This window comes from Labrus mixtus, chromosome 17 (genome assembly GCF_963584025.1).
Source record: "Labrus mixtus chromosome 17, fLabMix1.1, whole genome shotgun sequence".
In the NCBI taxonomy this organism is placed as follows: domain Eukaryota; kingdom Metazoa; phylum Chordata; class Actinopteri; order Labriformes; family Labridae; genus Labrus; species Labrus mixtus.
This window is the reverse complement of record NC_083628.1, coordinates 18,837,096-18,859,060: the sequence shown is the minus strand read 5'-3', so window position 1 is coordinate 18,859,060 and position 21,965 is coordinate 18,837,096. Positions and strand designations below refer to the sequence as shown.

Below are 21,965 nucleotides of genomic sequence, written 5' to 3'. Positions count from 1 at the left end.
AATCTGGAGTTTAATGAAAAATAAGGTTTTACAACAACTTCATCACATTATTATCTTCAGTATTGTAGTGTTATAGCATTTAAAAATAAGACCATACTCTATAATGGGGACGAGGACTTTGTCACTCTACCTGATAAATAAAGAGATTTGAGGCCAAAAGTAGTATGAGTGATTGCATCTTCAAAACAAATGACAAAAAGGACTCCACCTCCTCTTTGTAGAAGGAAAACAAGGGAGGAAACATCGGGTATAAATTTGTAAATGAAGTCATTACCGGGATTTTAATCAGAATTTCATTGACTTTATTTGGGATGCTGAGAGATACCGGGACACCAACTATATTCCTAATCCTTTGATTTTAAACAAAAGAGTGTTTTTAATCTAAACAATTCACTGCTCAGTCTGTGAATTTAATTCACACGCATTCACTTGCATACACACTGGAAATATTGGAGAGATGTCAGATTGAGGGGGGGACGCACATGAAAGAGCACCCACACAGTTGGGGGTTCAGTGCCTTGCTCAAGGGCTCCTTTGCAGTGCTCAGGAAGGGAACTGGAACCTCTCCAGCTACCTGACCAATTTCCATATTTGGTCCAAGTCCCTACAGACTGAGCTACTGCAGCCCCCCCAAAAAATATATATCTATATGAGGCCCCTTGGTGCCCCAGGCAATCACTCCCGATGCCTGTTGGGTAAAACCTCCTGGTCTTCATGCTTTAAGTGCATGCTTGCATCTCCATTGGACGCACAAGAACACACAAAGAGGGTTACATTTTGTTAAACCTCTGCTCTACAGCACTTGTGGTCAAAAAGTAAAAACACTTCCTTTAGAGAAATGAAAAGTATTAAGGTAGGAGTGTTGTCCCAAGTATACTTTTAAGATTTGTGTTAGATCTTGAATAATATAGTTAGAAAAATAAGCGTGCTGAATCCTGTTTATGTACATTTGTAAAGCTACGACTCACTGAGCAGGAACACCACCCGTACATCAGACAGTCTTCTGAATCTATACAAGGTGTTCAAGCTCAGACAACCAACTGTCAGTGCGTGAAGCAATTCATGATGAATGGTTTCTGTTATCAAACATAAATCTGTGTCTTTCAGCTGTACATTCCCTCTCCTGTCAGGCGGAGGCTGTTTCACACAAAGGAGCTGCACTGATCCCCTCCAGACAGAGCAGCAGCTGCTCTGATTTCACTGCTTCAACATATCAGACGAGGAAACATTACAGGACACACAGGATCAATTGTTCCACACACGAGCTGCGGTTAACCTGCGGCGCAGAGACACACGGCTCATACTGGTCACAGGAAGGAGTGTGTTCAACAGATGGTTCTCTGGTCAGTGAGCACATATCATATGAAGTAATCAGTAGTCTAAAACTATTTGTCTAATAACGCTAGACTGGCCTGAAATGCTGTCTCAAAGCAACTTCAGGTCAGTCTAGTAACAAATAAAGAGGGTGAGCTGAGGCGGGACTTTAGCCTCCTGACAACGCACCTGTCAGTCAAGTCAACCATGCTCCTAATTATGCTAATTTGAACAACTCTTATCCTTAATATAATCCAAACAGATGACTTATATTTAAAATAAGTCATCACCAAAATAGTTTTAAATATTTAAGAGATGAGCCATATAAACACCAGGCTGTAAACATGCTGATTTGGACATTTAAACATGGAGCTTTATGAGGATTGACTAACTTTTGCAGCGAGCCTCCAGTGGTCACTTGAGGAACTGCAATCTTCTGCACATCTGCTTGGTTACGAGCTTAGAAGCCTGCTCTTATTAGTAGTAGCCTCCAAAAAGTTTGATCTGCACCCGCTGAAAATGAGCAGCAACCTCCAGTGTTGAAAAATGAAGCCAATGTGAAAAACTGTAGTTCTTAGAGTGTCCACTAGAGGCTGGCTGCAGAAGCACAGGAAGTCACATAAGCCGTTTACATATGCACTCCTGAAAATATCTAGATCATTTCAGGAGGACTGCTCCGGATATTCTCCTGACCTGGCTGTTCACACATGCACCTCACAATGGGAAACTATCCCTGTCAGACGGGAGGGGGGGGCGGGGGGTCTCCTGAGGTAAGACGTGACTTTAAAAAAACGGAAGTGTCGGACGAATCAACAGAGTCCTCTATACAACGCTGTAATGAGAATATGTGTCTTTATATCAATGATATGTGTAGTTGAACAGAATCTCAATCTGTACTAAAGAGTGGAGAAGAACATACTGGAGAACAGGAAACATAATGCAGCTGGTTCATTATGTTTCTATTGGCTGACTGAGAGTTAGGTTGAAACAGCATCGATGGACTTCAAAACTCTTCTTGAGGAACCAATGGGTGACCTTCACTGAGACTATGTCCATGTTTTGTATGTCATGTTTTAATGTCTGTTGTTGAAACACTCCTCAGGATTAGTAAATGATCTGAGCCTCTCTAAACTAGTTTGTGTTTGTTTGCTGCTCATTCATCAAATTTACACTTTGATAAAGTCACACTCAGACTTATTCTTCCAGTGTCTTTAACCACAGTGCTTAGAACCAATCACAGTCATCTTGGTTCTAAGACAAGAATGCAGAGATGATGCTTTTGCAAAAAGGCAGACGACATAAGCAGGTAGTTTGGAGGAAAATCTAAATATTTGTCAGAACTTGAACATTTTTGCGAGTATTGCCAGCTGAGAGTTTGTTGTTTTCTCTCTGATACCCTCAGATATTAAAAAGGCTTATAGCTGTTTCTGCTGCACGTCTCATGACTGAAACATGCTATGTCTGATTAAGGACAATGTGTGAGAGTTTGCTCCACTCTTTCCTTTGGATTTGCAACTGTGTACAAGAATCTGAAGGCGAGGACTGGCCCTTTTAAAGCAAGAAAACCTTCACACTTCAGAGATGATAAAGATCACGTTGTTGCATGTTCATCCCTGTAAGCTGTGATGTATTCAGCAGAAATGAACAACTTTTAATCATGAATGGTTTCACAAAGAGAAAACACATCTGTTACACTCTGAAGAAACTCTTCTATGTTGGTGAATGTCTCCCTCTTTCTGACTCTATGTCTCTATTTATATATCGGCTATCTGTTTGAGAGGCTGGCTGCATTGTCCCTCCTGTTCATTGCACATTTGGAATGAAAAGGGTTAAATCAAGTAGTGCCGTTGAGCAGACTCGTAAAAGTGTAATTAAAAGACAAAGAAATCCGGCTGCAGGCTATAAGATCCCCTGCTGTCATTCATTCCTCCTCACTCGTCCTCCTCACCGGCAGCCCTCATTTAGCCTCCTCCTCCGCGCGCTCTGCTTCACTGTGTCTGTGCCAGAGGAGGAAGAAGATGATGTTCTGCAGCAGCATCTTGGCTTTGCACCTTTTCCTCTGTGTTCACTCTCTGCCTGTACACGAGCGGAGGACGGGCAGCAAGTACAAACAGCTGCAGGTGAGTCAAAGAGAGAGAGAGAGAGAGAGAGGAAAACTTAAAGAAAAGTAGAGAAAAGAAAAGCTGGAGATCAGAGGAGGAGAGGAGGTGTGAGAGGTAGACAAGAGATGGAGCTGCAGATAAAGGATGTGACACAAAGAAGTGCGTGTGAATGGATGTGTTTAATGTAATTTACAGTCAGTAAAGTTGAGTTTTATTTAACCTTAATAAGGTCAGAAAAGAAGTGAAAGGCGGAGCTCCTTCTTAAGTCTCAACAAAGGCAGCGTGTTAAATCTGAGCTCAAAGTGTAAATGCTTTGATTCTCTAAATATGCTGATGTTTGAGGTCATGTTTCTTATAAAAGATTGGAAGTTTATCACAAACAGATTGTGATACTTCACTTTACAACAGTTTAGAAATGAAGCTGCAAAAATGAAATGTCTGAAAGCTGCATTAGCTATTGTCAACTCTGCAGAACTCCTGCAGTGATGACACATTTTTAATGAATTCAATCTTGTTTTGCGAAACACAGTTTTCTTCCATGCATGCAAGCGAGGAAAGGAAATCTTTTGTTTGAAACTTTTAGCAGTTTTTTGGATGCACTCTTACTCTCCGGTATATCTGTCAACAGCGTGAGTGAGACAGTGAGCTTAAGCAAGCAGAGGCAAGTCGTCTGGCACCCGGTGCTTGTTTGCTGACTCAGGGGAAAAAGAGAAAACAGCAGATCGCTTCTCACAAAGATCAGACTGCACTCTGCTCACTGCATCATTCAGAGAGGCTGCAGAAAACAAGAAGAGCTGACTAACATGATGAAACCACAAAACTATGAGCCTCGATATTTAAGTGCTTAAAAAGTCACAGAAGAAGAACTTTGTTGTTGACAGATTAATCTGTCAAGCATGCAGTCAAGCCCCGACAGACGGTGCAGGGCGCTAAGTCTCTCTTATTTACCAAGTACTGTGTCAACGTGCATGTTCAAGCTGCTGCACCCAAGTTAAGGTTTTTACATTTTCTACTACTTGAAACTTTAATGTTTGAGATGAAAATAAAAAATTGGATTAAAAAATATCTGTTAGAAAAGAAAAGAAAAGAAAGAAAATCGTGGAGTGTGTAGCCGCCCATAGGTGGAGACAGCATTTCCAATATGGCCGCCATAATTGTTTAGCTTCAAAACCGTCAAATCTTCAGAAACCAATGAAGATATAACTAAGACTACATCCATGTTTTCTACATGGTTATCAGAGGCACTGCTCGTCAAAAGGCAACTGCTTGGGGCCCCAGACCACTAGGAGTCCCCAAAGGCTGAAAAACTTTAAACCACAGCAGTAGCTCAAAATGTGCAAATTTTGCAAGTATAGCAGCAAACCCCCCTAATGGGGCTCCATCTGACAGCACTCACTCTCGTTGCCCTGCTAAGCATCTCATGTATTACCAGAGGAGATGCTTGTCAACAGGCAAGGCAGGCAACTGCTTGGGGCCCCAGGCCAGTGAAGGGCCCCAAAGCAGCAGCCTGAGATGTGCACATTTTGCAATGACGGTAGGAAAACCTCCCTAAGGGGGGCCCATCTGACAGCACTCATTCTTGTTGCCTGAATGTGTATTCAGCAGGGCGAATACATTTTGTAAATAGTGAATCTGAACTGAAAGCAGTTGTTGTGAATGTAAGTCCAACCGGCTGCAGAGAGTAATTAGATAAATATGCAGCCGCTCCTGTGTTTTTAAGCTCACGTTCAGCCTGGAGATGAACTGTTTTGGTTATTTTTAACTGTCTTATTGTCGAAACTGCCTGAGCATGCCCTGCTCACATGAACAAATTTAAGTTTTATTGACATCTTCACGATTGCTGCACGTGGTGTGCTGCAGGGGATCATAATGGAGGATCAGTCTCTCATCTCTGTTCATCCTAATCCTTCTTTATTCCACTAACATTCCCCACACTTGGCATTAACAGCAGGTTTGTGTACAAAACACAGAATACTTGAGGATATTTTGGAGTCTTTGTGGTTAAATATTTACTCTTGGCAGATTTCCTCCTTTTGGCGCATCATTTATCTTGTTTTTTCCCCCCTGCAGCTGTGTGAGATCTTATCCAGCTGTGTTGTTCAGGGAGTCAAATAAGACTCTGTTTTAAAGTGGGCAAGTTAGTCATCCTGGGTAATGTCAGATCAGCATCCTCGCATACCCCCCACAAACACACTCCCTGTGTTATTCTGCAGACGACCTGATGTCATGACTGAACGGGGACTTTCCAGACATCTGCTCAGTGTGTGTGATGCAGCCCTGTGTGTGAGTCTGCATGTGGTGCTCAGTGTGTGTGATGCAGCCCTGTGTGTGAGTCTGCATGTGGTGCTCAGTGTGTGTGATGCAGCCCTGTGTGTGAGTCTGCATGTGGTGCTCAGTGTGTGTGTGATGCATGTGGTGCATTTTTCCATGTCCTGTGCGTGTTCATACCTGCAGCACACATTGTATTTAAATGTTTGAGTGACATTAACAAAGACTCCCCGATGTAACAGATGCCGCCTCGTCGATAAAACAACAATGCTACCCTCTGTAGACAGTGCCGAGCTTCATGTGGGTTAAAGCTCGGGCACGTCAGTTTAGGAGAGACGTAGAAACCGCAGCGTGCTGCTGTGACATGTCGGCTCGGTCTCCAGGATCGCCCCATCAGACCCACAGCTTTGTTTTAACACCAATAAACTTTGTGTTTCTGTGTTTTCCCGCAAACTCTCCTTATTTCTGTCACTCAGCTTCAATCAGGAAGCTCAGCTAAACATGTGCCTGCAAACCTCCTGAACCCTCCTGAGCCAGACCGACCACAGGGTCTGTTATCATCAGGGTCTGTGGTGCAGAAATCCAAACCTGTTTGAGTTTGTTTTAGATTGCAGCAATCTCAGAATCAATCAGCTATTGTCTGACGGACAAAGAGGAGGACAATGTTTTGGGGTTTCTGGTGTAGCCAGGAGATTCCTGGAAAACTGTTAGTGTACATCTGGGCCATGATTTCCTCTCCAATATGCCGGTGATTGTTTAGACTAGACCAGGAAACTGAGAGATGAGAATGGAGTTGGTATGAGATATATCTTCTTCTACGGGTAGAAAGTGTATTCATAGTCAGAAGTTATCAAACGTGTTGTTGAAATGCATCACTCCTCTTTTACTCGGTGTGGACCTCCTGGTGGGCAGCCCGGGTTCCCGCTTGTCACTTCCCACTCTCGCTCCCCTTGATTTCCAGCTCTGTCCACCGCTCCAGCTCTAAAGATGGAGGCAGAGAGAGAGAGAGAGAGAGAGAGAGAGAGAGCGAAAAAGAGAGAGAAAAAGAGTGGGACTCTGTTGCTTCATCAGCCATCTTGGATTTCAGCAGTGTCTTTTTTACATCATGTCCTGCCTCCCCGGTCTGAAAACTTCACCTTGTTAGAGACGCGTGCGATTAAACCACTCAGGAAGATTTCAGGGGCAGGCTGAAATTTTCTACAAATTTTCAGGAGTGCACGCTGTGAAAACAGCCAGAGTCAGTCCAACTTGACGCCCTCAAATAGCAATTATTAGGAGCATACAGAATGTGTTTAAGCATCTTTTTTTCTTACTGCTAGATTAAGACGATATACTTTATAAATGCTGCAAAGTGAAATTACATTTTACACTCTGTTGTTGAACATGCTACACACACACAGGCTGAAACACACACACATGCACACACAGGATCCTGTAGACATGCACTGATGGAGAGATGTCAGAGAGAGCGAGCGCTCCTCAGACGGTGGGTGGGGGGTTGGGTGCCTTGCTCAAGTGCACCTCGGCATTGATCTGGCACCTCTCCAGCTACCAGATCACTTCCAGATTTTGGTACGCACAGGGACTTGAACCAGCGACCCTCTGCTTCCCAACTCAACTCCCTGCAGACTGAGCTACTCTCGCCAAACTTCACTTTTAGGGTAGTAAACATTTAAAGAAATTCTGTTGTTCCTTCTCAGGGGATTCAACACCTTTGTTTAAATTAAACATGAATGTACTGTAAACAGCATAACGAACGCTTGGATTTGACCCACATGACACACCCGGGAGAGTTTTGTACGATGACTCAGCGCGAGTGTGATCCTTCGTTGTTTAACACTTCAACAAATATTTACCTTAATCCTTCTACTAAGAGCGCTGTAGAACTATGAGAGTCCTCTCATTGATCTTCATATTTGCTTTACAATCATGAGGGGCAATTAATCAAAGCATGGTACCTTAATTACCCTGAGCGCTCTGACTCAGCTCTAAACGAGGTTAGAGTTTAAAGTGACCTTTTGTCTGTGAAGGCAGAGTAATCCTGTTTGTTTCACCTTCAGCTGCAGAGCACAAAGAGCACAGGTGTTTTCTTTTTATTAGACACTTTAGTGGTTTTTGGGAGATTTCTAACGCAGATTATTTCACTCTGACTATTTATTACAGAAGCTCAAAGCAGTGACACGGTAGGTGGTCTGATATCTGATAAAAAACAGAACGAACATGTTTTTTTTTAGAGTATCCTGGGGTCATAATTAAAATTATTTGTTTGACAAAATGAAGACTTTTAAATTTCTAAACAGCAGAGGAGTGAAGATGGTTTGGAGATATTTGTCCCTTCTTGTTGGTTATGAGAAAAATATCCAAATTATTCCTTTATCTAAATGACAATCCGAAGTAGCGACATGGGACAAGGACACAACACTTTCCTCCCTCATGCCTCACAGATGTGTGTATACGTCCAGATCTTCTCAACGTTAAAAAGCCCACTCAGCGTCTTTAAACCTGGGCTGTACCAATAATCACAGGTTACCAGGACCGCTGACCTCGCTAACGGCAAAAAGTCACATCAGCAGGACAGAAATGAAACTGTATGAGTGAGTGATGATGTCACTGTCTATGAAAGAGTCTCATATCCACCCAGACACTTGTTAGAAGATCTCCTTAGACAGACATAAGATTTACAAAACAAGATATTTAAAAGCATCACTGACTTTAGCTTCGACTGGCACGTGCACTCCTAAAAAATGTCCAGAAAAGTTCTGACAGTCGGCCCCTTAAATCTCAATCGCACGCGTCCCTCACGAGGGGAATTTTTCCCTGTCGGAACGGGAAGGCAGGACATAATGTAAAAAAAGACACTGGATGGCCGACACCATAATGACAGTCGTTGGCTTTAAATCAATTCTTCATGTGATTGAATTTATTCAAAGTGTAATCAAAGACAGGCGAGCTGAAAAGAGAAGAAACTTCTTCTGATTCGACCTTTAAGGACAATCTGCCATCTATCAAGATTCCTAGTAACCATGTGCATTCAAACTAAGCATGCATCAGATTAAGAACATTAAATTGTAGTTCTCTTGTAAAATGAATATATATATTTTGTCTTTTTGGAGCTTTAAAGGAAGAGAAGATGTGTTGAATACAACATGGTATCATCAGCATAAAATCTGACAATGTCCAGTTGGAAATGAGAAAGTATTTATTATTGTTAGCCAATAAAGACTTTCAAGATTTTTTGCAACGACTTACAAAGCGTCTCTGTATGATGACCTTTTGTTCGCAGGAAGGGGATCACAGCAGCAGCCACGTCGGTGTGAAGAAGAGGGGAAAACATGAACAGGACATGCTGAACAAAGACCACCGTCTGAAGACTGTACCTGGGTCCAAAAACGACACTGAGTTCTGGAAGCGTCCTCGCTGCGGAGTCCCAGACTACCCCAACTTAACGCAAGTCGGCCTGTCCTACTTCCACCTGAAGAAGAAGAAGAATGGAGGTCTGAGCCGCCAGCAGCGCAAGAAGAGATACGCTCTGTTCGGAGGACGCTGGGACAAGACTGACCTCACTTACAAGTAAGAAACACAAATATTCAGTTTGGTTTCTTCAGCTGTTTAGCTCCACTTCTGTCTCTGATTTATGTCTCGTGCATGTAAAAGCTTTCGATGTAAATTGTTTGTAGGTTCAATGTCAGAGCAGCAGAGTTTCTCGTCTTTTAAATGAACTGTGTAGTGTCCTGTAATTAGAAGTTACAGAGCTGGATAATTATTATTTTTGAGACATTGTTATTCGTCACATATGTTTACCCGTGTGGTCAGTGTGGCTAAAGCAGAGTTCTGTCATCACTACCTCATTCTGTAAACCTCTGTTTGTGTTGGGGAATACGTGCTTGTGTTAACGTCCTGTGGCTACATTAAGACTCTTGCGCTGTTTACAAAATCCTTCTGCTCTGATGAGAGGCTGACGGAGGAATGTAGAAATGACAAACGTGCACAGTGTATGTTTGAAAGAGCGCCTCATAGTCAGCAGTAAAACTTTAGTGTTAACTGCAAACACATTCTGAAAAGTAAGAATGAACTATGCGGAGCCGCAACAGCTGCTCATTGTGTCCCACATGCACTTTGCTCGACTCATTGAGCTCACAAAAATGCAAGCTTGACAAGAGCTCAAAACATTATTCCTTAGAGAGCATGACAACCTCGAACACTTCAGCAGATCCATAAAAAGTTGTGGTTTCACTCAAACCACGAGGAATGAAACCGCTATTTTGCAGATGACACTGTGGTCTCGTTTGCAATGTAGCATATTTTATTTATACGACTAACAAAACCAGATAGAAACACAGACCCCCCAAATGCAGACTCAAACGAGGAAGAGTTCAGTAAACATCAGAGATTTAATAAACAGTCCAGGTCAGTACACAGGTAAGCAGTCAGCAGTGCCCAAGGACACATCGGACTTGTGGCTGCAGGAGCTGGCGATCAAACCCTCGACCTTCCGGTTGAGAGACGACCGACTCTACCAACTGAGCCACAGCCGCCCCACCATTGTCTAACCAAAATCACAAAGATCTTTCTTAAAACAACCCCCAGGCTGTTTTGGTTCCTTACTCTAATCAACACAGATGTTTCAAAATTAAACAGATGGTAAATAGCTATTGGGGCGAGAAAGAGTAGGGAATGACATGCTTGAAAGGAGCCACTGGTCAGCCCCGCTTACAGGACTACAGCCTTAGTACATGGTGCGCCCAAGCTAACCACTAGGCCACCAGCGACCCAAAAATGCATTTTACATTAGCATTATTTTGGAGGTTCTGGCACATCATTTTAACATAAGTCGAGTCACCTTGTGTGATCTTAAAAGGTTCCTATTTGTCTGTAAGAATCAGATTGTTAAAGACTACTTGATTGAAAGAAGAGTTTTTGAGCAGCAGATTCCTCATAAGTAGCAGTGGAAACCAAAACAGAGTAAATATTGGACTGCTGCATGTCTGTGGGATGTGTGAATAAAAAATAGATTTGCCATTGAGGTATATATCAGCAGCTGACTTCACACATGCATACTCTCCTAAAAGTTTCAGGAAAATTTCAGGTCAGTCTGCCTCTGAAATCTTTCTGTCTCACAGGGTAAAGTTTTCTCTGTCAGGTGGGAGGGGGCCGGTCTTACAAGGGGGCAGGTCATGATGTAAACAGACAGCAAGCGACAAAAAACAACTCAACGCTTCTTGGAATTGGATGTATTCATAATTTCAACGAGCAAAAAGAGAGCTTGCGTGCACAACGATCACACAGTCGAGCAGCAGTTTCAGGATATAAACATAATCACCCCTTCCCTCTCGCTCGCGGTGAATTTTCCTGAATATTTCCTGCTTTCACCCAACCTAACTTCAGCTTCATGCAGAATTTCACTAGTGGGGCAGGCAGGAAACAATCTGGGTAAAGGTGGGATGAAAGAATTGCGTTCACACATGCAGCTCACCCCCAGAAACTTCAGCAGTTTTTCAAGAGGTTTGAACACAGTGTTGTGTTTACATCTTGTGGTTGCACCGCCATTAAGGCAGAAAAATCAAACATAGCCAGCTCAAACATGTTTTCACTTGACAACAATGTGACCTTGAAGTTATGTTTGGATAACACTAAACTATTTTCAAAATTACGACGTGTTGACATTGTAATCACTGCCTGGATTAGGTGCTATAAAGCAGAAGATCTCAGGGTTCTTCACTGAAAATAAAAAAAGGATTAAAAAAACATTTTCTACATTTCTCCATGCTATTGTCATATACCCAGCCACTTAAAAAGATCACATTATTATTAAGATGGTTATCAAACCTTGTTTAATGATCCTTTCAGAGATTAAGTACATATACTGCAAAAATGTTCCACCCCTAACCCTGAATATCCAATGCAGTGTGGGATTACAAACTCTACTTTAAAAAAAAACTAGATTCATAACTTGTGTGGCTGTTTCTGGAAACTTTTGTTCATGCACACTGGGGACAGAAGTTCAAAACAAAGCTGTAGACTTTGTTCTGACCAGAGTGAGTTTCTGGAGTGAATTATATTCATGATTACAGGGAACAACACGCTAAACAAAAGATGTGGGCTGGGCTTAATAAACGATCTCAAGTAATTTGTTGAATAGTGAATTTGAACAACATTAAGTAATGTTGCTGTTGGGTTCTTTTTACTGCAAAGTAATAATCATTTTCAGTAGTATTCCAGCAACATCAGGACACCAGGACATACGACCCTGTTTCCAAAACATTGGAATGCTCTGCAAATGTAAATAGAGATTGAATGTAATGACTTACAAAGCACAGAGATGCACAGGTCGGGACGTGGTCATGTAACCACTCAGTTGCATCAACTCTTCGTTTAACGACTACTCTTTGCTTGGTAGAGATTGAGCTTGAATTCAGTGACGATTCTAGAGTCTGTTGGGGCCCAAAGCAAAATCTCACAGCTCACAGGGCCCCCCCCCACCCAACCATCGTTCATAACCATTATGTTATATAAAAAAAACAACTACAATGGGGACTTTCATTCACAAAATTCAGTTTCACAGGAAAATTGTGACACTTAGCAGCGCAACAATGTGAGCATGGCCCTTTTAGGGAAGTTTCAGTTGCCTCCCTTGCCTGTCGACTAGCAGCGCCTCTGAATGTGGCGATGAATGCGCTTACAGACTTTGGCCTTTGGAAGTGTTACTGAGCCCATGCAGCAATTTCCACTACAGCCTCATGTCTGTTTGAGAACAGGAAGTCTGAGGGACCAAACATCACAGCCACCCAGCATTGTTTTTGTTTTGTGCCTTGTCCCCTGCAAAGAGAGATTTCATCAGTTTAACTGAATCTTTTAATGACATATTGTACTGTAGACCAAGAGATCGCAAGATTGAATTCTACTCAAAGAAAAAGTTTGCACTATATTTCAGTCCCAGTCTTTTACGGAGTGCCCTCTTTACTTCAGAAAGACTCCGCCTCTCAGGCTATTTATACCCAGTCATGTCACTTATCTGTTTTGCAGTTTACCTTTTTTTTTGTTAACAATTGTTTTCTTTCATTCTTTGAGTTTTTCCACACCTTTTTCAGTCTTGTGTTGCCACTCTCCCAAATTTTTGAAACAAAAATTCAAAATGGGCGTTTATGTTTCCAAAAACAATGAAGTTTCTGTTTCCACATTTCGCACGCGGCCTTTATGCTATTTTCAATTAAATAAAGGGTTTCAATGTTTTGCAAATCATCACATTCTGCATCTGGACTTTATTGGAAATGGGGTTGTATAATATCTACATGCTGGAAGCTCTGGAGTGTAGAATGACTGCACGCACAGCACAGGTGCAGTGCAGCTTTAGAAAAGGTGCGCCAACTTCAAAATAAAGGGTAAGTTTATATTTTACAGTTTACATTCTGAGTGTCTTGGCATCCATGTCAGTCATTCCACTTGGCATAAATCTTTTTGTGTTAACAGACGCTGGTTAGAGAGAATGTGTTCTTTCTTATTGTTGAGCTGAGTGGACGAGCTCAGACATGAAAGTCAGGATGTAAAATGAACAACTTCACCTCCGGCAAGAATCACTGACAATATGAAGGGATTCCCCTCGCACATAACAGGTGTGTGTGCTGCTGTGTAATGAAAAATGCATGTATCAGACATTTGGTGTTCACTGTTTAAATAACCTCCGGGTGGTTTAACTTGATGCTCCTGGATAAATGGATTCTAACTCTGGTATCAGTGCTGACACGCTGAACTAACAATGTCTGAGTGTGTTTAATGTGGCATCCCCCAAGGCACAATTTTAGGGCCTCTTTTATTTTCCTTCTTCATGCTCCCCCCTTGGCTCTATTTTTATGAAATATTACATTTTGATTATAATTTAACCACCAGTTTCATCTGACAGTGTCTGCCTCCAACAGCCTCTTTGACCTCATACAACTTAATCAAAACCAAACCAATCATGTTGGGCTCAACTAACTCTTTCACCAGCCAAAGCAATGCACCTCGGGCCCCGTCGTTGAATTTGCACAATTAGAGAACAAAAAGATATTGGTGTAGTCTTTAACGTTTCATTGAATTTTAATTAACAAGTCAGTTATGTTTGGAACAGCCTCTTTGAGCTGAGAACCTCTGCCAAATCAAAGACGTGGACGTCCTGGAAATGGTTTCTCATGCTTTTATTAAGTTTGGCTTGAATACTGTACTGATTACGAAGTTTACAGATTCCAATCTGAAACAACCTTCAATGATTAAAGATTTACAATGCATCACACATGTTCTGGCTATAGTCAAATCTTCAATACTTTTCAAAACCACATGTTTTAAAAAGATAAAAACTTTATTATTTTAATGATTGATAGTATCAAGAAATTGCCGAGCATTGCTTGCCTTTGTGTTATTTATTTATTTTTATTATTAAAGGTTTATTTGTGGGCTTTTATGTTTTTATTTAGAGATAGGACAGTGGATAGTCTGACATCGGGGAGAGTGGGGAAAGACATGAAAAGGAGCCACAGGTCGGTTTAGAGCCTGGCCCAGCTTGTTTAGGGGACTAGCCTCTGTATATAGGGCGTGCACACTAACAACTAGGCTTTCGGTGCCCCTGTCTTATTCTTCTTTCCGTGGTATTGAAACAGCTATTGAAATAATTTGATTTTTAGTAGAATATACAGAGTATGTTGGCCTGGGATCAGATTTTGGTATGGTAAGTGTTCAGGGTTTCCATTTGTATTGCGGATAAATCGCCCACCAGCCTTTCTGCGAATTTTGGTCGTGTGCAGAAAAACAGTCCATGTGGAGAGCAAGGGCCACTGCGATGCAATCCTCCGACCCATCGGCAGTCACCTTACACCACCTTGCTTTGATTAACGTCTTTAAGCAGATATCTGAGTAAAAGTCTCCCTGTGCTGTGACCTTGCCGTGGTGGAGAGGCTTGCATGCTTCTATGATCCTGAGAGCTATACTGGAGGGAGCCTATGGCTCCTGGCAGGTTCAACCATACCAGACTGGTCTTGGGTGAGGAGTGAGACAAAAGGCAGCACCTGGTCCTCCAGGTTGGGGGTTGGGCGTGGCGCTAACAACGCAACCCCGTAAAAAAACCTACTGTTGCAGAAACTAAAATGAGAAATCCTATTGACATCAGGCCCATTGTAGACCCCAGCCACCCAAACTCTTTGGGTGGCAGTATGACCACTTCTGATGAAAGCCGAAAGGAAGTCAGGAGTGCAAAAGAGGGCCTACTAGGGCCTAAAACCAAGATCCGAATTGGAGCATGGAACGTCCGAACCATGTTTGAGACAACCAAGACAGCACAAGTCCTCAGTGAGATGAAAAGGTACCACCTAGACATCCTCGGGATAAGTGAGAGTCACTGGACCGGCTCCGGTCGTCAAGTCCTGCATGATGGGTCTGTCATCCTCCATTCTGGCCACGAGAACAACCACACACATGTAGCCATCTTAATCTCCAAGGAGAAGGCCAAAACCTTGCTGGAGTGGGAACCAGTAAGTGAAAGGCTGATCCGAGTACGCCTCAACTCAAAGTACTGCAAACTCACCATCTTACAGTGCTATGCACCAACCAACGAGGACAAAAAAACGGGAAGCCGGAGCATCACCAAGGAGATTACGCACAGACGCCTGAGATGGCTAGGACATGTATTGAGGATGGAGCAGGACCGCATCACAAAAGTCGCCACTAGATGGACACCACCAGGCAAAAGAAAACCTGGGAGGCCAAAAACCACCTGGCGCAGAACTGTGACACAAGAGCTGGAACAGATGAACCTGTCATGGGGAGAGGCCCAACATGCTGCCAGGGACCGAATATAATGGAGAGTGCTCAATGAAGCCTTAGGTCCCATAGGGGACGAAGAGGAGTAAGTAAGTAAGTAACAATCTGCGTATAGACGTTGTTTCTCTACACCAACTCCATTCCTACTTCTTATGTTGCTCGTCAGACTGTATCCCAAGCCAATAAATGGAAACGGAAGCCTTTCCTGGAGGTCTTTTATTGCTAATCCCTGGCTATGAAGGAAACCCCAAAGAGTTGGCTGTTGCCTCCAAAGCCAATGGCCAATGGGTTTCTAGATTGTGCTCTGGCAGACATGTATTGGTGACCATTGGTATAAAGACTATATTTTAAGCTCTACCGCTGTATTTAAAGCCTTAAATGGATAAGCTCCTGGAATGTGGGCTGGGATTTGGCCATCATCACTGATCTGCTAAATCACAAATAATTTCAAACATCTTAACAACGATGCGTCTTGTTTGATGGTCTAAGAAGTGGTTCTCCTTTGTAATGGCTAAAATATGTACTCCTGTATACCTGCCTGTTCTGGCTCAAAAGCACCTTGAGTTAATTCCTGATGTTTTGAAATGACTGTGTCCTTCAGGATTCTGCGTTTCCCCTGGCAGATGAGTGAGGACAGAGTCCGGAGAGTCCTTCAGGAGGCATTCGGTGTTTGGAGTGAAGTGACTCCTCTTACATTCAGAGAGGTCATCACTGAGAAAGCGGACATCATACTTGACTTCAACAGGTAAGAAGGCTCTTCATGTCACGTACATTACCCACCAATGTCAACCACATCAGGTGCCTTGCTTGTGTTATTTTTTTTACTTTAAGTCAATCTGTTGCTCTCATTAGAACAGGAACGAGTAAAACCTAACCAAAGTCTTTTGGTGCTTAAACCTTTCCAAAGTGGGACCATTTCACCGGTTTATCAAATGCTTGTCTAGAGTGGATGTGGGGAGGCAAGAGGTGGTGTCACTAGAATCAGAATCAGAATCAGCTTTATTGGCCAGGTATGCTTAACACACAAGGAATTTTACTTTGGTAAACTGTGCTCTCTTTGTACAAAGGTATAATATTAAATATCAACAATAAACACAAAAAATAAAAAAATAAGCAAAGACAAATAGTGTTGTACTTGAAATCGGTCTTGGTCTCAAGAACCCTTTTTGTCTTGGAATAGAACGCATTTTTACTCGGTTTTGTCTCGGTCTCATACTGGTGGGACTGCGGATTTAAAATCAAGACCGGTCAGGACCACCACTGACAGGCTAATTTTCCTCGTCATTACTGTGATAAGAAGGAAAACGAATAACTTCAATTAATTCATTATTTGATATTTATCCCCCGGTTACAGCCTCAACATTCCCGGTGTTATGATATAAGTGAGTGACACGCCCCCAGCACACAAGATTATGATTTTTCAGTGATATTTATGGTCTCTGTCTCGCCCTGCCTCAGTCTAGGTCTTGACTCAGTCTAGATCCCTAAATGTCTTGTTCTTGTCTTGGTCTGGGAGCACGCTGGTCTTGGGTAAGTCTTGGTCTCGTTTAGTGTGGTCTTGACTACAACACTAGGTGTAACTTGCCACAGGTACAGAGACTAACTACAGGAATTGTAGGAACAAATGAGTTTTATTCTGCAAGGACTGGAGAACTTGTAGGAAATAGGTGTAACCAATAATTTAAAAGACCCTTTAGACACAGACCCAAAGTGGGTATCCTTCTGTTTTCCAGATGATCTCTATAATCTCCCCTCAGACATAAATCTTTTGGATCCTTTTGTTGGAGTGACCCAGGAAAAAAACAAAATGAGGTGTATCCCAGCCAAGCCCAAGAGCAGATTACAACCTGAATGAAAACAATACAGGACTTGTTTGGCAGCGTTTTTAATATGAGCCTTCAGCTACATATTTATCAGCTCGGATTAGTCATTTTGGCATTTGGTTCACGATATTTCCATGTCATAACAACTCTCGTTTCACTGTATGCATTACGTTAGAGTTTCATAACTACTACTGCCAAGCCCTTGTTTTGTCAAGAGTTGACCTTGAATCAATTACTTACATAACTATGCTGAGCACCAAAAAAACAAAGTGATCTGCTATGCCAATTTTGTTTATGCTTGAACATAAAACACCAGCATGGTAAGCATATAAGAATGGCATGGTATCAGATATATGAGATTGCTTATGTACAGTAACAGATGTGCTTGGGCAGGTACTGGCATGGGGACAGCCTACCTTTCGATGGTCCTGGAGGAATCCTCGCCCACGCCTTTTTCCCCAGGACACACAGAGAAGGAGAGGTTCACTTTGATTATGATGAGCATTGGACATTTGGAAATGATGTGGGTGAGTAAATCAGAGGTACTTCAACCCTTTTTCACACATGTACAAAACTCCTGAAAACTTCCTCATGAGCGACAAGTGTGAACGCAAACAACCAAATTTCAGCAAGAGTGGGTGGGATGATTTCTCATTTATCCTGCAACCTCTGCAAGAGTGGTACAGTCTTTGCCAGTATGTTGTTTTGCACTCTTGCGCTGATACTGTGATGTGTCCAATTACATGCAGCATTGATACAAAGGCAAAAAATTGCACTGTAGCACAGAGCCCCCTCCTCTCGTCAGACAGTGAAGATCTCCTGCGTTGAAGTACATGTATGAAAGAGCAAGATTTCAGGGGCATGCTGTCCTACAGTTTTGTAGAAATTTCAGATGTGCATGTGTGCCAACGGTTTTTGAGGTTAATAGATCTTCAGTGTTGACTATATCCTGGTTCTAAGGGGTTTTCCTTCTAACTTGAACAAGCTAACTTCCTGTCCTTTAATCCCTTTTCAACCCTTGCTAGGCACTGATCTCCTGCAGGTGGCGGCTCATGAGTTCGGTCATGTCTTGGGTCTGCAGCACTCCATGGAGCTTGATGCCGTGATGAATCCTTTCTACAGCGACTCCTACCCTCTGCAGCTGAGCGAGGACGACAAGAGGGGCATCCAGTATTTATATGGCAGTCCTCGGCATGCACCCCCTCCTATGACGGAGACCAATGAGATAGACATTGGAATGGTAGGACAACGGGAAAGGACTTCAAACCCTTGAATTTTGTAGCTTAAGTTTTATGTCCAAAGACAGAAATCATCCAACTCTGTGTGTGGTTTTCCAGCCGGACGCCTGCAGAACAAGCTTTGATGCCGTGTCCATGATCAGAGGAGAGCTGTTCTTCTTCAAGTCCCTGTACGTTTGGCGTATTCGTGATGGGCAGCTACAAGCTGGCTATCCAGCCTTGGCTTCACGCCACTGGAGAGGCATTCCTGACCACATCGATGCTGCGTATGAAGACAAGACTGGGAACATTTGGTTCTTTCAAGGTTGGTCATCATCATACAGAGACAAACTTGAAAAGGCTTCATTTGGAGCAGTAGATAAATGCTGTTGATATCTCGAGGGCTGGAGCTAAATCAAGAGTGTGCAATGAAAAGAGTTCAAGTGTAGGGCTTTCGATGGTTTCATATCTAAGGAAAGTCTGTCAAAGTCTGTAGGATGTCGATAAAAGATTTTCCATTTTCTGACTTTTTTCCAGGTGAGAACTACTGGGTGTTTGATGCTGAGAGGAAGATCACAGGACCAGATTCAGTGCGGCAGCTGGGTCTTCCTATAACAGATATCGAAGCAGCGCTGAAGTGGGAGGAAAACCACAAGGAGAAAGTCTACCTCTTCAAGTCTGCTTCGTACTGGTCTTTCAACCCACAGCAGAACCAAGTGGACAGTGTCCATCCTCACAGCATCCATTATTGGGAAGGAGTGCCCAGTCGGATTGATGCAGCCTTTCGGGACAAATATGGTGAGGACTCTGTGAAGAACCTGTTGGTTTTCTTTTTTATTTGTCAAAGTCTTTAGCTTACTGTTGTCTTTCTCACACTCTGACAGGTTATGCCACTTTCTTGAGCGGATCGCGCTACTGGAAGTTCGATCATGTGGCACTGAAAGTGCTTGGAGGGTACCCACGAAACATCGGCATGGACTTCTTTGGATGCCCCACCTAAATGTCTAAATGATGCAGACATCTGCTGCAAAGAGCAGTGGTTTGATATTTCAGCCGCATCCGTCCCACCGAACATTGTGTCTGCTTGGGCCCTGAAATCATTCATTCAAAAGACTGAAAACCCCTTTAATGTAACAACAAATGCTTTCTAAAGTCAGTGCATTTGACTACACACAAATGGTTTCTGTGTGTTTAGTTCAAAGAAGCAGTCATCGGAGTTTCTACTTCAAGTTGAAGAGTCATCTGTAGACAGGTTGTGGAAATTGTCCTGTTCCTCCAAGCTAACGAACACACAAGTTATAAACACACATTCGGTTTTAAGCAAGCAATTATTTCCTGCTTGACAGCTTTTCAGTCACCGCGACCACAAACCCAGGGTCCTGTCCAGGGGCTGGCATGGACGGCCCCCAAAAATCTGATTGGCCAAATCTGTCTCAAAGTTCAACCGCATAACGATCTTTAACGATGATTGGCTGCCTGCTGGGTGTTGCACATTGATTTTTAATATCTTCTTTTCCAACGCACACCAGTTATATTAAACACTAATATTACCCGAACAGAAGAGTAGCATAGAAGCTGGACGGTATGGATTGTTTTTTTTGGTACCATTCCCAACTTTTGACTGTGGAAACGCAAATAAATGCGTACCGAACCCAACTGTACTGGACCACAACTAATTTGATTCTGTCAGGTAACAAGATAATACACGTTTCACAGCGTATCTTGGCAATGACCGTGTTAAAGAGTCGTGATGCTTTTGCGACTGATTTATGTCTCTAAAGTCCGGTTTCCAACAAGGGGTCCGGTTCAGTTTGGTTTGGTATGGAACATATTTATTGGCGTTTCCACTGTCAACAGTTGGCAATGGTACCAAAATAACTGATCCGTACCGCCGTACTTTTTTGTTTCCCTTCTGTTGGGTTGCCAAGCGTACTGATCCGACCCTAAAGAGTGGAGCTAGACACACTGCAGTCCGCTGATTGGTTAAAAGAATCTTCTCTTCCCGTGCAACAGTTGCAATTAAGGACAAACACAAAACGCACCATGTTTAGATACCCTGTGGATTCGGAGAGAGAAATTTCAAGGCTGTTTTTGTTTTTTGCGACTACTGTCGGCACGCTCCACCCCATGGACGACCTCGGAGATGCAGACTTCCTACTTCTTATTGAATTTATTGGCTGTCTCCACTATGTCGCGCCGCTGTGATTAAGTGATGTGTAAGAGTACGGTCGGCTGTGGAAACGCAAGCAAGATCAAAGTTAACCGTACTAAACTGTACTGAACCAAACCAGACTGCTTGGTGGAAACGGGGCTTAATGTGTCCATCAAAATAAAAAAATCACTTTGCGTCTATTCAAACACGGCCTTTTCTAAATGTACAGCAGCATGTTGAGAAACAATCTCTCAACAATGTCTTTGAATATCCAGGTGCTATTTAGGGTTCTGTAGGCAATGTAACCAGTACCTCATTTAAAATACCAGTTTATGAACATCTTTTGTCTTTCATTACACGTTGTATTATTTTGATAGAGCCATCCAATCGTCCTTGTTGTCTATTGAAGAGCTTTGGTTCAGTTCTCTGGTTGTTATTTTGCCTTTGTGAGAAATTTTCTCAGAGTTTATTTTCTCAGGAAATAAAAAAAATGAATAAATCATGTGCGTCAGTCCTGATCAGAGAAATGAGACAAAGCTTCACAATGGTTTGATTTACTGTATATTTTTTATATTTTGTATGTTTGGTGTTACTGTTTCTAATCAGTGCAGGACATTGATTATGCATTTAATTGTAAGATATGTTGGGATGTGTCTGCAAAAAGTCCAAGTTTGAAGCTTGGAAACTTTTCAGTTGTCGACATGTCTGAAAACAATAAGATCTTTTCTGATGTACTTTCAACGTATACTGATCTGTCTGCTGTTATATTCAGTTAAGTCAGAACATGTCTTTCTTATGTGAAGTTCTTTGTTTAAAATGAAAACTAAAGATAGAATAAAAATCGTCTTTTTCATATTGCTAGTGATGATCATTTCTTAAAGGATGAGAATGTAGCTCTGACACCTAGTGTTTAAAATGGGTACTGCAGTCCAAATTCTAAACTTTGTAAAGAGCTGTCTCCCCCCGCCCCCTCCTCTCTAGAGTCGATGCTCACTCAGGTCACCATGTGGTGGACACTGAAGCTTCAGTGTTTATCCAGCTCTGCATCGGTCTGTAAACCTTTCTGTGTTCTAACCTCTCTCCATTTTTCAAAAACATCTCCAATATTGATCCTAGTTTGAGCACGTTTCTGCTCGTGGAGCTTATTAGAAACATGCAGAGGCTTTTTAGGTCGGGTACAATCACTTCTATCTGAACCACTTCTCTTGCCCACTTCAATAAAATTTGTACTCAAAGTAAATTAGAGTAAATTAAATTACAGTAAGTGTATGCATGTACCAGCTGATACTCTGTATAAACTGAA

At 42.5% G+C, this 21,965-nt stretch overlaps 1 protein-coding gene across 1 annotated transcript; it reads left to right on the top strand.

Moving 5' to 3' along the window:
- The first annotated feature begins 3,236 nt into the window (after positions 1-3,236).
- LOC132992182 (stromelysin-3-like) lies at positions 3,237-21,515 on the top strand. Its single transcript, XM_061061358.1, has 8 exons — positions 3,237-3,434; positions 8,968-9,254; positions 16,072-16,215; positions 17,687-17,820; positions 18,319-18,533; positions 18,631-18,835; positions 19,048-19,308; positions 19,395-21,515. Exons 1-8 carry the CDS (start codon positions 3,333-3,335, stop codon positions 19,508-19,510), a joined length of 1,464 nt encoding a protein of 487 aa, XP_060917341.1. The 5' UTR covers positions 3,237-3,332; the 3' UTR covers positions 19,511-21,515.
- Positions 21,516-21,965: the final 450 nt, after the last annotated feature.